Raw genomic sequence first — 20,898 nt, forward strand, 5'->3', positions numbered from 1 at the left:
AATTATATTTTTATTTATCAATAATAAGCTACGGCGTACTCATTGCATCCATAAGATAGATATTACAAGGATAATTAATTTATATATATATAAATAAATATCTATCGATCTAAACCTTCAGTCTACCAACGGACTGCAGCAGAATCAACTTCAGTGATCTTGTGAAACGTAGTATTAGAATTGTGAACTTACTAAATTTAAAAAAAAAAAATGAATTGGCAGGTGATTATTATAGTTTTAGGTTGTGTGGTAAATTTTGTTTATCCTACATACTTATATGATAATGAAAAATTAATTAGAGTGAGGAAGCCTGAAGAAGCAAAAGGAAGAAAATATTTTATTGACTTTGTGAGTTACAAAATAATATTTATTACACTTCGTGTTAGAATTGACAAAAAGATACTGATACTAATTTAAATTATTTAATTATTAGATTGGATTGGCTCAAAAATTTAATTATACTGCGGAACAGCATAAAGTGATTACGGAAGATGGCTATATTCTAGAAATATTTAGAATTCCTCCAAGTCCAACATTCTCTCAACAAAGTGATAAGAAAGTGGTACTTATTCAAAATGGTTTTGTAGCATCATCTGATACATGGGCATTGATGAAAAGATCTATGGGTAATCACTTAGATCTTGTATGCAAATTTATTACACTTTTATTTATGATTGCTTCTTATTGACAGCTTATGTGTTAGCTGATGCTGGATATGATGTTTGGGTTGGGAATTATAGAGGAAATGTTTATGGTCGTTCACACCAGACATTGTCTCCAAAAGAATCATTATTTTGGAATTATACGTAAGTGATATTAAAAATTAATTTATTAGCTGAATGATAATTTAGGATTATTTCAAATAATTATACTTTGAAATTAATGATAATTTTGCGTAAAATCACAATTTAATTAACAGTTGGCATGAAATTGGTGCATTAGATTATGCAGCTACAATTGATTATATTCTCGAAAAAACCAATAAATCTAATCTTACATTGGTTGGCCATTCGATGGGAGGAACTGCCAGTTTAGTATTATTATCTGATCGACCTAAATATAATAAAAAAATTAATTTGTTAATAGCGTTAGCACCAGGGTTTTTTTGGAAAAAAACGTATCTGCTTAGAATTCTTTTTCAAAAAGTAGTATGCACTTTAAAGGTATGTATACTAAATCAGGATATTTTAAAAAAATATGGAATTACAATTTAAAATGGTAATGTTTAATTGTTTTCATGAATGATATTTCAGGACATAGTAGACCCAGAAGGATATTCCGAATTATTGCCACTGAGCTCACTTCCTCTAGACTTTCTTAATAATTTCTGCAAGAAGAATAATATCTTACAACTATGCATTGATGCTCTAAGTTTATTTATACGTGCTGAATATAATGCAATCAATAAGGTAAATAATTTAATCATTAAATATTTTTTTCAGTAATGAAGAACAAAAAAAATTTAATTAAGTATTGTGTTACAGTCTGATCTATTCACATTCTTCAATTACTATCCAGCAGGAATTTCAACTAAAACGATCGCACACTTTTGTCAGTTATCAAAGAGAAGTAATAATTCATACTCTGATTTACCCAATAATTTGTGAATTCTTTTCAATAAAAATTTCTTTCAGGAAGATTCGCTCTATATGATTATGGATCTAAAAATCCAGAGCACTACGGTCAAGTTGATTCACCTGAATATAACTGGAATAACATCGTAACAAAAACGTATATATTTTATTCTGATAGAGATTTAATTTTCGATGGAGTTGATGCTGAATTATTAGCCAGTTTTATGTCTAACAATCCTATGATTAAAAGAGTCGCATCTTCTTCATTTACGCATTTAGATTTCATAATAGGCATTGATGTTAAAGCTTTACTCTATGATAAAATTTCTGAAATAATTGCTAATAATTGAAACTGAAATTTTATTAGTTAATCCAATGATTGAACATTTTGTGTAAACCACAGAAGATTTCATGTCATCGATATATTCAATTCCATTATAAATACTTCTGACCATTCATTATTTAAAATTTCATAAATCAGTCAATGCCGTTTCCTAGCTATCATTAACTATATCGAAGTCACTCTACTAAAAAATAGAAAAGTGTAAAAACGGTAGTTGATAATCATTATTAACAGAAAAAAATATTGTCATGACCTTTATTCTGTTAACAGTTTTATTACATAAATTTCTTTTTATATTTGAGATGAGAAGTATGTGAATATTTATGAGTCCTTGAAGATTTACAGAATACTTGTTATAGTTTGCCAAACAGATTCGTATTAAAGCATCTTCTCTATAAATAGATTATATTGATGAATTTTTTAAGAAAATCTATGTCTTTAACTACGATGTAACTACTGTTCTACAAATACGCTATTTTTGTATAAATAATTAATTTTTAAGAAGAAGAACTTTATAAGAAACTACTCTTATTAGTTTCTACATACAAAAATTATTATTTTCCATTATAATAACATCGTTATCAATTTTTTTATATTAAAACATTTTTACCAAAAAAATAATTCAGCACAAGTATGTTATAATGACGCGAGTTAAAAAACATTCGATTATAAAAAAGAATTTTTTTAATGATAATTTTTGAATGTAAATATATTCAATTGATTTCGTATCAATAGAATAAGAACATATACAGTATGTAAATATTCAATAACGAAGAGTATTAATAGTTATGACTGTTGAAATTCATATCAGGTGTTCTTACTTTTCACTTGAATTGAATATATATTAATCATTTTATTATCTAGAATAACAAAATAAATAAGAAAATACAAAACTATAATTAAATTTAAACATTTGGAGATAATATCGACAACATGTAAAAAAACAATTTTATTAATTTGAGATATATTAAAGGAGAATTAAACCCTAAAAATTTTCAGTCGTGTCAATGACTGAGGCATTAGGTCTTTATAACATTGAACAATTTCGTTGCATTCATAGCACATTTATTTATTTTTAATAAAATGACTTTATACATAACAAAATGTATTCAAATATTTTTGTTAACGTATTTAATTGTAATAACAGTTGTAAGGTCAAAGCAAATAGTTATTCGCTATCAATATCCAGACAGAATTAGTAATCGATCATACGGAAATTTTGTGAGTATTAAATGTAAAATATTGATAAATATCTTACTGAAATAATTTATTTATTCTAGAGTGTTTTTTTAAAATAGGTAAATTTAGCTCATCAATATGGATATGAAGCAGAAGAGCACATAGTAGTTACCAAAGATTATTATTTATTGGAAATATTTAGAATTGATTCAAGTCCTAAAAGTCCAGCTGCTAAAGGGAAACCAGTTGTGTTATTGCAACATGGATTGATGGCATCTTCTGATGTTTGGGGTTTATTTGATAGATCACTAGGTAGCTATTATATAATCAATTTTCTCTTGATTGTTCCGTCATAATTTTTATTATAATAAAAAAATGAATTATCTTTTTGTAGCATATCGTTTAGCTGATGAAGGATATGATGTATGGATTGGAAACTGTCGAGGAAATTATTACAGTCAATCAAATGTATTGCTAACTCCTGATGATCCTAGTTTTTGGAATTTCACGTGAGTTGTATTTTGAAAATTACTTTTTAATTTCTAAAACATTTCATCATTGGAGATTTCTCGTTATTTAGATGGCACGAGACTGGTACATTAGATCTCGCTGGAACAATAGATTATATTCGAGGAGTTACTCGGCAACACACTTTGACAGTAATTGGTCATTCGACAGGTGGAACGGCTCTTCTGATCCTATTATCCGAAAAACCTGAGTATAATAAAATAGTAAACTTAGCTATCACTGTTGGTTCACCTGTCATTTTCACAAAAAAACCAATCTTCAGAAGCATACTTTCCAACCAACTAAAATATGCAAATGTAATTATCGTTAATTTTTTTTTTGAGCACTATACTTATATAAAATTTTACATGTTTTCAATAATTTTTATTATTAGAACATACATCATCCCACAGGATCGTCAGTCAAACAAATTCATCTACCTTCAGTATTTTTTAGTAATTTATGTCAAAATTACAATCTTCAGGAATATTGTAAAGAGTTTTTCGATATACCACTTAATTACGGTTTCCCAGGAATGCCCTTGGTAATAACTTATTGATTAGCAAATCTTAAATTTCATTATAAATTAAATAAATAAATTGTTTATTTCAGGAAAAAACTCAAACTGTTTATAATGATCCGAATGAAACTTCTAGGAAATTTATAATGCACTTTTTTCAAACGTTAAAGCAACCAGGTAATAATTTAAAATTGCAATAATCATTCATTTTTATGATCTATTATTCGAATAAAATAAATATACATAATTTATAGGAGAATTTCGAAAATATGATTATAAAGGTCTCAATGTTCGACATCATGGCCAACCTGATGCTCCTGCGTATAAACTTAATAATATCGTTACAAAACTGGTCATATTTTATGCAAAAAGGGATTTATTGTGCACTCGAACAGATGTTGAAGAACTAGCAAGGCATGTTTCAACTAATGCAGTAATTGTACCTATATCAGACAATAACTTCTCACACAACGATTTTTTTTTACACGAAAAAGTTCATCACTTATTTCATAATAAATTATTGCAAATCATTAATGATGAATTAATTAAAAGATAATGCAATACATGTCATTATTGTATGATACTGAAAAAAGTTATTTAAGATTAGAATTCTGAATATTTTAATGTAATGTTTTCAAAATTATTTGTATGTTATTAAAATTATCTTTACAGAAAATAGTCTTTTTTAGTTAAAACAGAAATTATAGTCATGAACTTTAACGATAGCTGCATATTTGTATTACTAAAAACTCGTAATTATTTAATCAATAATTGTAGATTACAAAAAAACATACGTTAAGGATAATTGTCAGAATATAAAAAATGTAAATTATTTATTACATGCATTGTATTAAAGTATTTATATCTAACTTGTTCATACATTTTACGAGATTCATCTTCAAACGTGTAGTATTCTTCTTGTGTTCAATATCAACATCATTTATAAACCGGTTAAATGTACACTATCATGAAGTTTTTATGTATATTATTTGTTGGAAATTTAATAACAATATCAAACACTTCATATGTACGTCCTGATGAACAAGTGTTAAGAGTAACTACTCCAGAGGAAGCCCATGGAAAGCCATATTTTCTAGATACTGTGAGTCAGAGATCATAACAACTGTCAGATAAAAAATTATCAAAGTCCAAAACTGATATTAAATTTAATGTAAAACAGATTGGGTTAGCGCAGAAATATGGATATTATGCCGAGAAACATTTTGTTACAACTGAAGATGGATATATTTTGGAAATATTTAGAATCCCTGGAAGTCCAGTATCTCCAAAGGCTCAAGGAAAACCTGTCGTACTAGTGCAGCATGGACTCTTTGCTGTATCTGATGTTTGGGCATTCTATAACAGATCTATATGTAAATATTTCTCACCTTGAAGTTTTTATTCTTATTAATAATAAATATTTATTTTTTTAGCATATTTTTTAGCTGATGCTGGGTATGATGTCTGGTTGGGCAACTTTAGAGGAAACACCTATTCTCGTTCGCATGTAAAACTATCCCCAGAAGGATCATCATTTTGGAATTTCACGTAAGTTTTATGCTCATTCAGAAAAAAATAAAATAGGATATTAATATTAATTTATTTACAGATTCCATGAATTAGGAAAATATGATTATCCTGCGATGATAGATTATATTTTAAATTTAACGAATAAACCAACCTTGACATTGATTGGTCATTCAATGGGTGGAACTACACTAGTTATATTGTTATCTGAAAGACCTGAGTACAATAAAAAAGTCCATTTAGCCGTGGCATTGGCTCCTTCTGTTTATTGGAAGAAAAACGATCCCGTGAGATCATTTTTATTAGGATTGATTTATTCTTTCAAGGTATTTGTTTTATACAATTTTCCACTCTATGTTCTCTGAATTTTTATTGAATTAATTCTTTAATTTATTTACATAATAAAAGGATGCTCTAGATCCAACAGGAATGTCGGAGTTTTTGCCTCAAAGTACTCTTGGATTTAAGCTTTTTGATGTTTGCAAAAAATACAGTATTATAGATCTTTGTCTTGAACTCATTGGATTATTATCTGGCTATGATCCTGTGCAAATGAATCAAGTATTTTTTGCTTAAAAAAAATTATTTATTCATAATTAAAATCAATTAATTTGTATAATTAGAATACATGTTTTTTTTTCAGGAAGATGTTTTTGAAGTTATATATTACTTTCCATCAGGGTCTTCTACAAAATGTGTATGGCATTATTGCCAACATGCGCTAAATGGAGGTAAGATTGATTTCCAATTTTATTTTAGACCATTTTTTTTTATTTCAACAATTCTTTGTAGGTAAATTTCGACTATATGATTATGAAAGAGATAATTATTTACATTATGGACAATCAAATCCCCCTAATTACAAAGTTAAAAATATTGTAACTAATATGGCCATCATTTACGGAGAAAATGATCCTTTTTCGACGAGAGAAGACAATGAAGAATTAGCTAAACGTGTCTCTACCAAAGCTCTACTTGAATCTGTTGATTATCCTCGTTTTTCTCATTTAGATTTTGTACTAGCTAAAGATATTCGAGAATTATTACACAACAGAGTTTTAGAAATTATTTCTGAATATAAATATTAATTTTTCATTTATAAATTCGTGAGTATTACACATTGTTTTGAGTGAAAATAATTTAAATAATTTTAATTTTTATATTCTTTCAGAATTTCTTAAGTGTAACTACTCAAATGGATTTAGATATATTTTTCTAGATGTGAGCTTTTTTTGTCAAAATAAAATCACTACATACAAATAAAGATATATAATTAGAAGAGTTAAACGAAAAAATTTCCTCAATCTTTTTAACAATAAGTATCTTGTCTCATCTCATTAATGTTCGTTTTCGAAGAAATAGTGAAAAAAGTTTGACTTTGAATCCGAATAGTTGTGTTTATAATCGACAAAAAACATTTTATGACGAATATATAGTAGAAGTAAAAAAATTTAAATAAGACTTTTTGATAAATCAATAACTAATTGTTTTGATTAGATATAAATTTATTGTCATATTGTAGTTAAACCAAATTTACTACTGGACATCAATTCAAAGTTAGTAATTTTTCAATATCATTTTAATGATTACTATTTATTCTCGACAATCATCGTGATTTCTGATATATATTTACGTTTTACCTATTACGTATTATTATGGATGATTTATTTCTTATAAATAATTATGAATTAATGAATATGAATTTTGCAATTTATTTTTTATAGTAATGATAGTGTATATCACTCTGTGCATAATGCTTGTATCTATTTAAACGTCAGCATCATCAATAAGACCAACAGAAATTTTCCATCACAGCTCAAACGAAGTTCAATAATTTGTGCAGTATAGAAAAATTGTTTTCAAGTTCATGTAAATAAATTGTGTGAGCTATGAAGCTTTTAGATACCATTTTTTTGCTAGGTTTAGTTACAATAGCATTTGGTGTACGTTTACCTTCTCATAAAAAATTATTTGAAATACATGATTTGAAGGATAAAGCAGATTTTCATTTCCGAGAATTTGTAAGTGACATATTATAAACGTCTTATGACTTTTAAAAGAATAATAAGTGTAATAAATTAATAATTCAATATGCAAAAGTGATATATTGTTGTTTTTTTTAAAATGTCAACTCGTTTAGCCTGAGCTTACTCAGCAATTTGGTTATCAATCAGAGGAACATAGTTTGACGACAGAAGATGGATACACTCTAAAAATATTTAGAATCCAAGAAAGTCCTTCAAGTCCTAAAAAGGAAGGGAAACCAGTAGTATTGCTTCAACATGGCATGGGAGTGTCTTCAAACATTTGGGGATTATTCAATCGATCTCTCGGTAAAAAAAAGACTAAAAATCTAAAAATTTTTAAATCTATACATGATAATTTTTTTTTTTCTAAAGCATACACTCTGGCTGATGCTGGTTTTGATGTCTGGCTTGGTAACTACCGAGGAAATACTTATGGACGTTCACATAATACACTTACTCCTGGAGAACCAAGCTTTTGGAATTTCTCGTATGCTTTAAATCCTAAAAAGAAAATTTTAATTATATGATACAATATTTTCAAGCTAATTTTTATTTAGCTGGAATGAAATTGGGAGAATGGACTTTGCTGCAACCATTGATTACATCCTCAAGACAACTAACAAAGAAACTCTGACACTTATTGGACACTCTATGGGTGGAACTGGAATATTTGTCTTACTATCAGAACGACCTGAATACAATAAGAAAGTCAATGTTGCAGTTGCAATGGCACCTAGTGTATTTTGGACACAAAAAACTCCAGTCAAGTCTGTAATAGAAGCATTATATTCTCGCAAGGTACATTCACTATTTTATCTGTTCAATAAAGCTATTGAAAAATAAATTTCTATTTAAAGTTTGTTTTTTCTTTTGTAGCAATCAATTGATCCAAATGGAATGTCTGAAATTATGGCTAAAGGAACCAGTTCAATGGATTTGATGAACCTTTGTATGAAACATAATATCATGAACTTGTGCTTAGCAGCACTTGAAATTGAACTTACTAATGGATCGGAGCAGACAGATATGGTAATTATTATTATATATTGATTTATTGATTGATAAAAAATTTTTATGGAAATGTTTTTAATTAAATATTGAATTTTAGCCTGAATTATTATCTGTCATGGACCAATTACCTGCTGGAACATCAACGAAGTGTATGTGGCATTATGCTCAACTGGCTGAAAATGGTAAGCTACTTCCTAATAATAATTATTGTCTGAAAAACTGTTACTCAAGTTGGTAATTTATAGGTAAATTCCGTAAATATGATTATGGTGAAAGTAATCAACAGTACTATGGACAAAGTGAACCTCCAGACTATCAACTCAACAACATTCAAACCAACATGATCATTATTTATTCAAACAATGATCCATTTTGTTCTAAAGACGATCTCGAAGAAGTGGTCAAACGCGTATCAACTAAACCTGTGCTTTATGAAGTCGAATACCCCAAATTCTCTCATACTGATTTTATAGCTGCTAGAGATCTTAAAACATTACTTAATGATAAAGTTGTCTCATTAATATCCAAATATCAAGAATGATCTCTTGAATATTAGAAAAAATTTTACTTGCATAACTATACAGTTGGCATTCAACAAAAATATGTTGAAATAAATTACATTAATTGTGTGTTAAAAAAAAGTTTATTTGTTTTGAAAATAAAAAAAGCTGATGAATAAAAAAAAGTCATATTCAATTTAGACCAATTATTGTATTTTTTTTAGTACAAAAAAATTATTTAAGATATTAAAACTCATGAATCACATTGTCATTAAATTATCACCACCAGCAAACTTAGTATTAAATGCACAGTCTGTTTGATGGATTTTTTGCGTTAACTATTTTCTTGTCACCAATTTGATGTCATAATTGTAAAGATTAGAATCAAATAATGGATGAAGCAAGTCACCAACTGCTAATAGTAAAAACAATTCTAATTTTGTAATAAAAAATTAACTCCATGTAATCGTGTTTTCTTTAGAAAAACATTTTTTTTTTTTAATTTAAAAAAAAAAAACAAAATCTTTCAAATTGTTGACATTCTTTTAATACTGAATATTGTGTACAATTATATTTAATTTATTTAATCTCTAATATCTCTAAACTAATACCATTCATGCATATTACTTTCCAGTACTGAGAAATTATTTACTTCCATTATGTTATAAGCAGTAAGTGACTAAGATCATTACGATCAAGTAGCTGTTACGTATTATATGTTTTGATTTTCACGTAATAGTAACTGATACTATTTTAATGAAGTGCTCTTCTCAATGAAGTGCAAATGTTTTTTATTATTAATACTTCATAGAGTCAAGAGCTATTTAACATACCAAAAAAAAAATGATGAAAAAAGTGAAAAAAAAAAATAAATGAGATATTGTTCTCCTTTAATAGCACTATGTCCCGAGCACAATCATTTACATTTGATTCATGACACTCTATTTAATGCATTTCCTTGACATAATTATAAAGGATCAAACGTGAATAAAAAGTGATTACATATTTTTTTGTAACCAAGTAATATATTCTAAATATGTTATGAAATGAATATATAACACCATGCCTTGAGTTCATTCAGTAGAACTTTTTAACTAGTCTTCGAAACACTTGACTAGATTTCTATATCTATCTACAATCTAGATGCATGATTTGATATAGTTTGATAGTGATTTTTAAACATTATGAAAAATTTCATACCAATATTACTTTTTGGTTTGTTTTTCGTAACTACTTCGTCTTACATAAATTTTAATGATCAGTTTTCAATGCAAGATGTGGAAAAGTGTGATGATAAAGTAACGAACCAAGATTTTGTATGTAAATAGTTGAATTAATCTATTTGCTTTTTACTAGAAAATGAAAGTTGAATCGATTGAAAAAGAAATAAATATTTTTATAGATGAATCTAGCTCGACGATATGGATACAAACCAGAAGAACATACTATAATCACCGAGGATGGATATATTTTTAATATATTTAGAATTCGAGCAACTTTTTTATCACCTGAAGCGGAAGGAAAACCACCAGTTCTAGTTGGACATGGAATTATGTCATCAGCAGATATTTGGGGACTTTATAATCGATCATTAGGTAACTTGAATGATTGAATTTTCACATCTTCATATAGTAATTAACATAATATAATTTTAAAAGTACTATTTGAATTAATTTAACTTTCAGGATATGCATTGGCTGATGCTGGATTTGATGTCTGGTTAGGCAATAGTAGAGGAAATAGCTATGGGCGTTTGCACAAACGTCTATCACCAGAAGAGCCTCGTTTTTGGAATTTTTCGTAAATTGAATTTTCTAAACCGTGATGAAACAGATTAGTTTAGCTTCTTATATAATTATTAATAATAATAATTTTAAGCGTCCTAATAATTAATCATTGCATAAACAATAATAAAAATTTTTTCCTAGGTGGCATGAAATAGGAAAATTAGATTACGCTTCAACAATCGACTACATATTAAATAAAACCAATAAACCTAATTTAACGCTAATTGGATATTCAATGGGAGGAACTGCATCACTGGTTTTATTATCCGAACGACCTGAGTACAATCAAAAAATAAATGTGTTAATAAATTTAGCACCATCTGTCTTTTTAAGAAATCAAGATGCAATGAGAGCAATTTTTTTTAATATTCTCTATCAACTCAAGGTATTTTTAAAGAACAATAATTAGGTAAAGAACTTAAAATATTGAAGTAATTCACTTTTACTTAGGATATTATTGATCCAAATGAAATGATAGAATTTTTACCTCAAGGTAATGCTTTGATACGATTGGCTCAAGACATATGTAAAGATCTTTTAGACTTTTGTGGATTTATATTTCAATTAATTACTGGCCATGATAGAAGACTACATGACAAGGTAAAGTAGCTATATATTTTAAAGCCAACTAGTTTTATTAGAAAAATGTTAATAAAAAGATGTATAAAAATAACCTCATAAAGTTATAATAACCATTTGAGAATTAATTATTTCTGAAGTAAAGAAAGTAGAGTAATTATGCACCTCAGGCAAAAACTTTTTTACTACTTACATTATTTTTAGAAATTACTCTAATTAGCAATCTTATTTTATATTCTTACATTTGAAAAATCATGTTTTTGTTTCGTACAGAAAGAAATCATGTTTGCATCTTATTTTTATCCTTCTGGATCATCAGCAAGATGTTTATGGCATTACTGTCAAATGGCTCTTAGTGGTAATTTAATTGTGTTCAATCATTTAACAGTTTAATATTTTTGTATAAAAAAAATAACTGATGATTTGTAGGTAAATTTCAGCAATATGATTTTGGTAGAACCAGGAATCTTTTGCACTATGGTCAAAATAATCCTCCTGCCTACAATCTCAGTAATGTTAAAGTTGATATGGTTATTTTCAAGGCAACAAGGGATTATTTTAGTACTAAAAATGATATAGAAGAAATAAACAATGATGTTTCTTCAAATGTAACAGTTGAAACAGTAAATCATCCAACGTTTTCACACTTAGATTTCGTGATTGCTTATAATGTTAAAAATCTCGTCTATGATCGTATAGCAGAGATTATAAATGAATATAATAAATAGAATTAATAAAAAGTATAAATAAATAATGAAATATCGAAGATTTAAAATAAGATATATGTATGATTAACACTTCAATATTTTTTTGATTGTATTATTAATAATGAAGTATTCGAAAGAAAATATATCTTTTAATAATTATTTTGTATATATTCAATAAATTCATGCTACAGAACTGTAATAAGATTATGAATTAATTCTATAATTTAGCTCTTAACTTATTAATCATCTTCGGTGAAATGTTTCTGTGCATTAGGATACTGCTTATTATAAAATTTGATATATTCTCTCTTACGTTTTTCTCTCGTAGCAAAATATTTTGGATACATAGCTTTTTCAGTAGGATGCCAATAGTCAACTACCCAGTCTGGAGGAGGAGTGTATCTCTGAAAAGCTGCACCGCCTGGAGAATCCACGAAACACAATGGTTGAGGATGTCTCCATTTCATTAATTCTGCTTCACCTTCAAGCAATAATTTTTTTGCAACTCTGAGATCTTTGATGTCTTTATTTTTATCAAACTCATGTCTAAGTAGAACTGCTTCATATCTGAAGTTTAAATAAAGAACTGTTGATGAAAATGGTATTTTTTTTAATCAAAGTAACTAACTAAAAATTCATTTCTAAGAGTCATGATGTAATATAAATGATTGAACAATAGCAATATTATAAACTAATTAAATTGAAGCAAGGGTTATTGAAAAATGTACCTGTACTCAAGAAAATCAGTTTCAAATGCTTCAATATTTCTACATGCTCGTTTATAAAGACTACAAACTCTTTGGGCATGGGTACGAAGCCCAGTTGGCAATTTATGTGCCATTTTTACTATTTCTTGATTATTTTATCACAATTTGATCAGCTGTGATAAACAATTATATTATGTAAATAAAATAGTCACGAATTATACATCACTGAGACAGAACTGCGCACTAAAATACTCCATATTCATCTTTCGGAAGAAATTGGAATTAAAGAGTTCAAATAAATTGACTTAAATTCTTTATTATATAAAAATAAACAATTAAAATAACAGATTAAATTATTTTAGCTAATTTTGAAGATTAAAATTCTTCAAATTTATTAGAAATATTGTTTTACAGCTGGACAAACAAAAAATTAGATCGAGATTTAAAAAAACCGCGTGATAGCGACAACTGCGTTTTGATCTGCCGCGCATGATATGATGCGTGGACTTCTTCTGGCTCCTTACACATATGTACATGAGAATTTTTGTGGACCGGTCTACCAGCAGCTCGTATTCTTCAGTATAGAAATGCTAAGCTGCAAAAATGGCGGATGAGCAGGTGAGTTCTGATGAAAATAATAAATGAACATCGAAACTGTATAAAGACATAAATAATGATGAGTGATTGTTAATAGTGTGATCAATAGAGTAATGTTGAAGTTGTCAAAATAGTGTAACAACGCGAACAAAACTAAACAATTCAACGCGCGAAATCCTCAGCGGCGTAACCTTTGGATTTATCTGCCGGATACAGTTGCCGTTCAGAGTTACTCTATATCTTCTAATGACAATCAAAACATACCGAATTTTTTTTTATTGTTTCTATACTAAACTCATACGATAAGGAGGAATAAATAATCAAAAATGTGTCTTTCCCGTAGTTTACTATCGATGCATTATTTTAGAGCAGAAACAATTTTATTTGATAGTAAATATGATAATAAGAATAATTGTTTTAGTTGATGTATGTATTCAATAATATTTTTTTGATATAATTTGTTAACTTGTAATCTTTTTTTGGTAAACAGAGAACTTTTTAAAAATCCACTACATATTTTTGCAATTGCAATTGATAATAAGAATAATTGTTTTACTTAATTTTTATGGTAATCTAACTATTAAAAATTTTAATTAACACCTTGATTAATGCAAAGAATTTATTCATATTTTGATGGTTCTGATCGTAGAAATTTATATTTGATAAATAAATAGATGTTTTTCACTGACAATAGCTGATGATACTATTTATCATGCTTGTGTGTCTCTGTTGTCACAACAAATATCTCAGAGTATTTAAATCTTTTTCTTGAAAATGGAAATAACAAAATTTTATAATTGTGACAGTTTCATTTAATACATAATGACTTGAGCTTTATTTATATTTGTTTGCATTATCTTACCGTTATTGAATTTTTTCTTGAATCGTTGTTTATACGGCCGTGTGCTACCGCCCTTGAATATATCGTTATAACCTTTCAACATTGATTGACGTAATTTCAATTTCATTAAATAATTGATAAAATGATTCTATCGATGATAGTAATAAATTAAAATCATACTATTAATTATAATCAATCTACAAATTCCAGGAAATACAAACAATGTTACTACAACGTTGATTAACACCAATATTTATGATACATTTATTGTATTTGAAAAATAAATATCATTATTTATGTCATTGACTTCATCTAAATATGTCATTCAGCACATTAATTGTATCTTAAAATCCATAAAATGCAGGAAGTGCAGCAGCTTGAGTTGCTGTGTAAACAGCTGTATGAGTCCCAAGATTCAGCGCATAGAGCAGAAGCAGAAAAAGCTCTTGTTGGATTCCAAAATGCTCCTGATACCCTTGCGAAATGTCAGTTACTCTTGGAAAGAGGAGATTCAGCTTATGCCCAACTGTTGGCTGCAACTACTTTGACCAAATTAGTTTCGAGGTCTGCGCAAGGGTTAAGTCTCCAGCAAAGACTTGATATTAGTAAGTATAAAATTTTCATATTCACAAATATTTTATTCAAATTATTTCAGTATTAATTGACTAATTTATTTATTCATTCTAGGAAACTACGTACTCAATTATTTGGCTACAAGACCGAAATTACCAAATTTTGTAATTCAAGCTCTAGTTACACTTTTTGCAAGAATATCAAAACTTGGATGGTTTGACTCCGATAAAGAAGAATACGTTTTCAGAAATGTCGTTGGAGATGTTTCAAAATTTCTTCAGGTATTTGGGGTAAATGTATAACTAAGTAGTAGAGCTTATTAGATTAGGAAGAATAGTAAGCTGTCTTTTTAGAGTTATTAATAATTTATTAATTTTATTTATAATTATTGTAATGGTGAATTAATTATTTGTAGGGATCTGTGGAGCACTGCATGATAGGAGTTCAATTGCTTTCTCAATTAACATGTGAAATGAATCAAATCTCCGAAGCAGATGCAAATAGATCATTAACAAAGCATAGGAAAATTGCTAGCAGTTTTAGAGATACACAGCTTTTTGAAATATTCCGGTTATCATGTTCATTACTTGGTACTGCACGAGAAAATTGTAAAAATTTAAATTTCAATGATGAAGCTCAGGTAAAGCTCAAAGATGTGTAATAGTTTTTCATTGTTATTTTATGATAGATCACTCTTACATTAAATTTTATATTTTTTTATTATGTAGCATGGGTTAATGACTCAACTTTTACGACTTGCTCGTAACTGTTTAACTTTTGATTTCATTGGAACATCAACGGACGAAAGCTCTGACGACTTATGTACGGTACAAATCCCAACAAGTTGGCGACCGGCCTTCCTTGATTTTTCAACATTAAAATTGTACTTTGACCTGTATCATAGCCTCCCTAATACTTTGTCATCATTGGCGTTATCGTGTATAGTTCAATTAGCTTCAGTACGACGCAGCTTGTTTTGTAATACTGAGAGAGCTAAGTTTTTAACTCATTTGGTAAATGGTGTAAAGCACATTCTTCAAAACCCTCAAGGATTAAGTGATCCTGAAAACTACCACGAGTTTTGTCGTTTATTAGCACGACTAAAAAGCAATTATCAACTCGGAGAATTAGTTATGGTGGAAAACTATCCAGAAACCATTCAATTAATCGCTAAATTTACTGTTCAAAGTTTACAGATGTGGCAATTTGCTCCCAACAGCGTACATTATCTTTTGAGTTTATGGCAACGTATGGTTGCTTCAGTTCCTTATGTCAAAGCTACTGAACCTCATCTTTTGGAAACTTATACCCCAGAAGTTACCAATGCATACATCACTTCACGTCTTGAGTCTGTAGCTGTTGTTGTTAGAGAAGGTTTAGAAGATCCTCTTGATGATCTTGGTATGGTACAACAACAACTGGAACAATTATCTGTGATTGGAAGATGCGAGTACCAAAAAACCTGTACGTTACTGGTTCAATTATTTGACCAAGCAGCACGAGCATATCAAGAACTGTTAGCACAAACTGCAAGCCCTACACAACAAATTGAAATCACTATTCAGGAGGGTCAATTGACGTGGCTGGTCTATATTATTGGAAGTGCGATTGGTGGTCGACTATCATTCAATAGTACTGAAGAACATGATGCTATGGATGGCGAGCTTGTCTGTAGGGTACTTCAGCTCATGAATCTTACTGATTCTGGACTCTCTCAAGGTGGCTGTGAAAAACTGGAATTAGCGATGCTCAGTTTCTTTGAGCAATTTCGAAAAATCTATGTTGGAGATCAAATTCAGAAAAATTCAAAAGTCTATAGACGATTATCAGAGGTTTTAGGGTTGAATGATGAAGCTATGGTGCTTAGTGTTTTTATCCGAAAAATGTAATTATTTTTTTCTTACTTTAAAAGAATTAATTATTATTTAAATTCATATTATAAACGAATTCTTTTCAGTATAACAAACTTAAAATATTGGGGACGTCGAGAACAAATTATTTCAAAGACTCTCCAGCTACTTACTGACTTGTCAGTAGGATACAGTTGTGTTCGTAAGCTTATAAAATTGGAAGAAGTACAATTTATGTTAAATAACCATACAGTACGTATGAATGAAACACAAATAACAAATAGTATGATATTAACATTTTGCTTCATCTCATGATTTTTTGTAGAGTGAACATTTTCCATTCCTTGGTAATAACGTTGCTGTAACAGAGATGCGTTGCAGATCAATGTTTTACACATCATTGGGAAGATTGTTGATGGTAGACTTGGGAGAAGACGAAGAGAGATTTCACACATTCATGTTACCCCTCACAGGTATATTAATCGACGGCACTATGATTGAATACTCAACGATAAGTGATCATGATTAATGGCAATTTTTATAGCGGCTCTAGAGAGTCTGGGTCAGTTGATGGGAGCAGCAGATACGCCATTATTTGCTGCGGAGGAAGCTAAAAAAGCATTAATAGGCATTGCTCGAGATCTACGAGGTTTAGCATTTGCTTTTAATACGAAACCATCATATATGATGCTTTTTGATTGGATGTATCCTTTTTTTTAGACCATTTTAATTTAGTAATTAATGGAGATAAATTTTTACATGGATATTATACTTAACATTATAATTAGATATCCTAACTATACACCAATTTTATTACATGCTATCGAATTATGGCATCATGACCCTCAGGTTACTACTCCGGTTCTCAAATTATTTGCTGAATTAGTTCAAAATCGAAGTCAACGGCTTCAGTTTGAAGTCTCATCTCCCAATGGAATTTTACTATTTCGTGAAGCTAGTAAAGTCATTTGTAGCTATGGAAATCACATTTTAAACGTCGAAGTACCCAAGGATCAAATTTATCCCCTTAAACTGAAAGGAATCAGCATTTGCTTCAGCATGTTAAAAGCTGCTTTATGCGGAAGTTATGTAAATTTTGGAGTATTCCGATTGTATGGCGATGAAGCTCTAGACAATGCCCTTAATACATTTGTAAAGTTACTTCTAAGTATACCTCAAAGTGACTTATTGGTAAGTATTTAAATCTATTTCATTTATATTGTAAATGATCTGTAAATTAATTTGCATTTTTAGGATTATCCTAAACTATCAGCGACGTATTACGTATTATTGGAGTGTTTAGCTCAAGATCATATGGCTTTTCTGTCTACATTAGAGCCCAGAGTTTTTCTGTACATCTTATCGAGTATCAGCGAAGGTCTCACAGCTTTAGGTGCGCTAAAAGACTCCTACACAGGTCTGTGCGGCTGATTCTATCTATAAGTACTCTATATCCTCTGTACCAAATATAAATCACATGACGATGCCTCGAAATTCGTACAGAGCTCGAGTTATTTGAAAATATTAGCTAATAAAAAATATGATCATTCATAGTAGTAAAAAAGCAATTTATAACTCCATATGCTTAATTACATTTTTTGCTTGGAATGTTGAAATCGCTCGGTCATCATGAAATCAATAGAATGTAATTATGGGTTTTAATAAGTACATGATCATTACATCGGTTATTATTTTTTAAAGCAGAAGATTATTAGAGTAAATATAGGCGCTAAGAGGATTGGAGTGATGTGAATCTAGTTTTCGTACATAACAAAATCTGCAACGTTCAGCTATTAATGTCCTGGTATTACGAAAGCTTGTCGTTATTCCCATATTTGCCCACAAGCTTCCGGATTATGCCATAGCTCAAGTATTACTTTCAATTGTCTCAAATTACGGGTTTAGCACTTGCAATCAGCCGCACAGCTGAAACGTTATTAAATTATTAACATTGTTAAATTACCACATTAGTGTAAGTTGTGGTTTTACACTAATCTACTAATGAAACGCATGTTTTTTATATAGTAATGATTGTTAATGAGCTAGAGAATCATCAGTTCATTTAGTCTGATCTATTACTACTGCTTTGTAGTTTATTAGATTTTTTTAATATTTGCAATTTATTTGCCTGCCAAAATAGCAATTAATCTTCTTTCAGACACAATGGTTTGTACCGGATGTTGTGCAACACTAGATCACATCGTAACATATTTGTTTAAACAACTATCACAAAAAGGTAAATTATGGCTTAACAAACAATTTTTTTTTTTTTTTTTACATTTATATTGATTGTTTTATTTTATATTAGCTGGAGTCTATCCAGGAAAAAAGAACACATCGGTTCCTGCTGGTGGAGAATTATTTTTACAAGTTCTGAAGCAGCATCCAGAAATTTTACAACAAATATTAAGCACTGTTCTGAATGTAATTATGTTTGAAGATTGTAGAAATCAATGGAGTATGTCCAGACCACTCTTAGGACTTATTTTGCTTAATGAAGAGGTAATTAAAACTACTGATTAATTAATTAAATTATTTTGTTGAATATTTATTAATTGATAAAAAATTGAATGCAGTACTTTGGACAATTAAGAGAAAATATAATCAGAAGTCAGCCAGTTGATAAACAAGCAACAATGGCACAATGGTTTGAAAATTTGATGGATGGAATTGAGCCAAACCTATTAACAAAAAATAGAGACAGGTAAATTATAAATTTGATTGTTTTTTTTTTTTTAAAAGGAAAGAGACTTATTGAATTAATAAAAAAAAACAATTTACTTTTTAGGTTTACTCAAAACTTATCAATGTTCAGGAGAGATATAAATGATTCCCTTAAGGGTCCGAATATATCTGCCAATTTAGCCAATGATATGATGACTTCGTAGTGTTTTTACTATGAAATCATTGCAGCTTGGTTCAAAAAAATATTACAATGACTTTGCCGGCCGATGAAAGATTAAATGCACGAATGTGTGCATGTGAATGAACGACTGAAAAAAAAAAAACAGAAATAGAGAGAACGTTTTTGATTTTAGATTATGAGTGATTAATCAATGATATAAATTACATTAAATTTAGCCACAAAGAGTGTAGCATAAATGTGGACTGCGGCCTTAAAACTGTTTGTGGTAGCAAGAGTGGTGTGAGTTGAGCGTGTGAATGCATTGAAGATTTAACGAAGTAAAATAAACTTGCAATTACCATCAAATTCACACGTGAATTTTGTGAATGATGTACATGAAGATATCATTAAAAAATATCTCTTAAGAGTGCTCAGTTCTTACCGTAATAAAAAACAAAGCAAATTTGATAATTATTAATAATGCCAAGATGAATGTTTTGATTACTGCATTGCCGCCTGATTGAGTGCCAAGTGCATACATTGACGCTGTGATTACCTTGCATTGTTAATCGCTCATTTTTTTTAATTTTCTTCCTATTTACTTTTGATTATCTTTTAAAATTAATTTGAATTCAAGATGTCAATAAACGAACAATGTTTCATAATTATTGACAAATACAATTTTTATACGTGATTTTTATTTAAATTTTGCGACAAAAAACTTGGCTTTGAATAAAAAAAAAAGAAATACAATAAATAAAATCATTAATATGTTGTTAAAATTATCTGATATCATTAGTACCAGTTTTAAATTCGTATTTAGTACTTGGGGGTGTAACTCAGTGGTAGAGTGTCTGCTTCGCATGCTGAAAGTCCTGGGTTCAAATCCCAGCTCCTCCAGCCGTTTTTTTTATATTTGTTGTCCCCACATTAGCATAACATAGAAAATATTTGTACATTACTTATAAATATTCCTTTGTATAAATCCACATAAACAGTTATAATATTGTTTACCCAAATTATTGAACATTTTAGTTTAAAAGAATAATAACTCAATAAAGACAAAAATTTTTGCTGAATAAATCAGTTGGCAAATTTCTTTTAATAAACTTAGACTCTATCAATTGCCTCAATAATTCAATCAACTTTATTAAATATAATTTTTAAATTATGTTCAAATGATAAAATAGAATTATTTTTAAATAACGACAAGAATGCGCAAAA

At 28.8% G+C, this 20,898-nt stretch overlaps 6 protein-coding genes and 1 non-coding gene across 9 annotated transcripts; 6 read left to right on the forward strand and 1 right to left on the reverse strand.

Moving 5' to 3' along the window:
* Window positions 1-40: 40 nt before the first annotated feature.
* LOC118074903 (lipase member J-like) lies at window positions 41-2,484 on the forward strand. Its single transcript, XM_035096447.1, has 7 exons — window positions 41-348; window positions 434-626; window positions 692-806; window positions 920-1,163; window positions 1,254-1,409; window positions 1,485-1,569; window positions 1,635-2,484. The coding sequence occupies exons 1-7, from the start codon at window positions 211-213 to the stop codon at window positions 1,922-1,924; spliced, it is 1,221 nt and encodes a 406-aa protein (XP_034952338.1). The 5' UTR covers window positions 41-210; the 3' UTR covers window positions 1,925-2,484.
* Window positions 2,485-2,810: 326 nt separating this feature from the next.
* LOC118074902 (lipase 3-like) lies at window positions 2,811-4,685 on the forward strand. Its single transcript, XM_035096446.1, has 7 exons — window positions 2,811-3,138; window positions 3,216-3,408; window positions 3,491-3,605; window positions 3,677-3,920; window positions 3,998-4,147; window positions 4,216-4,300; window positions 4,378-4,685. The coding sequence occupies exons 1-7, from the start codon at window positions 3,001-3,003 to the stop codon at window positions 4,677-4,679; spliced, it is 1,227 nt and encodes a 408-aa protein (XP_034952337.1). The 5' UTR covers window positions 2,811-3,000; the 3' UTR covers window positions 4,680-4,685.
* Window positions 4,686-5,029: 344 nt separating this feature from the next.
* On the forward strand, window positions 5,030-9,649 carry LOC118074841 (uncharacterized). Its single transcript, XM_035096332.1, has 13 exons — window positions 5,030-5,225; window positions 5,304-5,496; window positions 5,557-5,671; window positions 5,733-5,976; window positions 6,059-6,211; window positions 6,294-6,381; window positions 6,443-6,729; window positions 7,791-7,983; window positions 8,050-8,164; window positions 8,235-8,475; window positions 8,554-8,706; window positions 8,786-8,870; window positions 8,934-9,649. Exons 1-13 carry the CDS (start codon window positions 5,079-5,081, stop codon window positions 9,227-9,229), a joined length of 2,310 nt encoding a protein of 769 aa, XP_034952223.1. The 5' UTR covers window positions 5,030-5,078; the 3' UTR covers window positions 9,230-9,649.
* Window positions 9,650-10,246: 597 nt separating this feature from the next.
* LOC118074904 (lipase 3-like) lies at window positions 10,247-12,338 on the forward strand. The gene is made up of 7 exons (XM_035096448.1): window positions 10,247-10,504; window positions 10,591-10,783; window positions 10,874-10,988; window positions 11,117-11,360; window positions 11,426-11,575; window positions 11,828-11,912; window positions 11,984-12,338. The coding sequence occupies exons 1-7, from the start codon at window positions 10,373-10,375 to the stop codon at window positions 12,280-12,282; spliced, it is 1,218 nt and encodes a 405-aa protein (XP_034952339.1). The 5' UTR covers window positions 10,247-10,372; the 3' UTR covers window positions 12,283-12,338.
* Window positions 12,339-12,460: 122 nt separating this feature from the next.
* Window positions 12,461-13,193, reverse strand: ND-B22 (NADH dehydrogenase (ubiquinone) B22 subunit). Its single transcript, XM_035096449.1, has 2 exons — window positions 12,990-13,193; window positions 12,461-12,828 (listed from the first exon to the last, which is right to left on the reverse strand). The coding sequence occupies exons 1-2, from the start codon at window positions 13,100-13,102 to the stop codon at window positions 12,501-12,503; spliced, it is 441 nt and encodes a 146-aa protein (XP_034952340.1). The 5' UTR covers window positions 13,103-13,193; the 3' UTR covers window positions 12,461-12,500.
* Window positions 13,194-13,491: 298 nt separating this feature from the next.
* Ranbp16 (Ran-binding protein 16) lies at window positions 13,492-20,753 on the forward strand. 3 transcript variants are annotated; one of them, XM_035096441.1, is made up of 14 exons: window positions 13,492-13,586; window positions 14,771-15,011; window positions 15,094-15,269; window positions 15,395-15,619; window positions 15,708-16,864; window positions 16,937-17,081; window positions 17,155-17,302; window positions 17,374-17,533; window positions 17,618-18,020; window positions 18,084-18,246; window positions 18,988-19,065; window positions 19,138-19,331; window positions 19,406-19,533; window positions 19,618-20,753. In XM_035096441.1, exons 1-14 carry the CDS (start codon window positions 13,572-13,574, stop codon window positions 19,715-19,717), a joined length of 3,333 nt encoding a protein of 1,110 aa, XP_034952332.1. In that variant the 5' UTR covers window positions 13,492-13,571; the 3' UTR covers window positions 19,718-20,753. The 3 variants fall into 3 exon arrangements, with proteins under 3 accessions (XP_034952332.1, XP_034952333.1, XP_034952335.1); XM_035096442.1 differs by having other exon boundaries at window positions 15,094-15,260; XM_035096444.1 differs by having other exon boundaries at window positions 15,094-15,260; window positions 18,084-18,222.
* TRNAA-CGC (transfer RNA alanine (anticodon CGC)) lies at window positions 20,503-20,574 on the forward strand. The gene has a single exon. It is a non-coding gene; the product is annotated as a tRNA-Ala (tRNA).
* Window positions 20,754-20,898: the final 145 nt, after the last annotated feature.

Source organism: Chelonus insularis, unplaced genomic scaffold, assembly GCF_013357705.1.
Source record: "Chelonus insularis isolate UGA/USDA-ARS -01 unplaced genomic scaffold, ASM1335770v1 contig_139_pilon, whole genome shotgun sequence".
Classification (NCBI taxonomy): domain Eukaryota; kingdom Metazoa; phylum Arthropoda; class Insecta; order Hymenoptera; family Braconidae; genus Chelonus; species Chelonus insularis.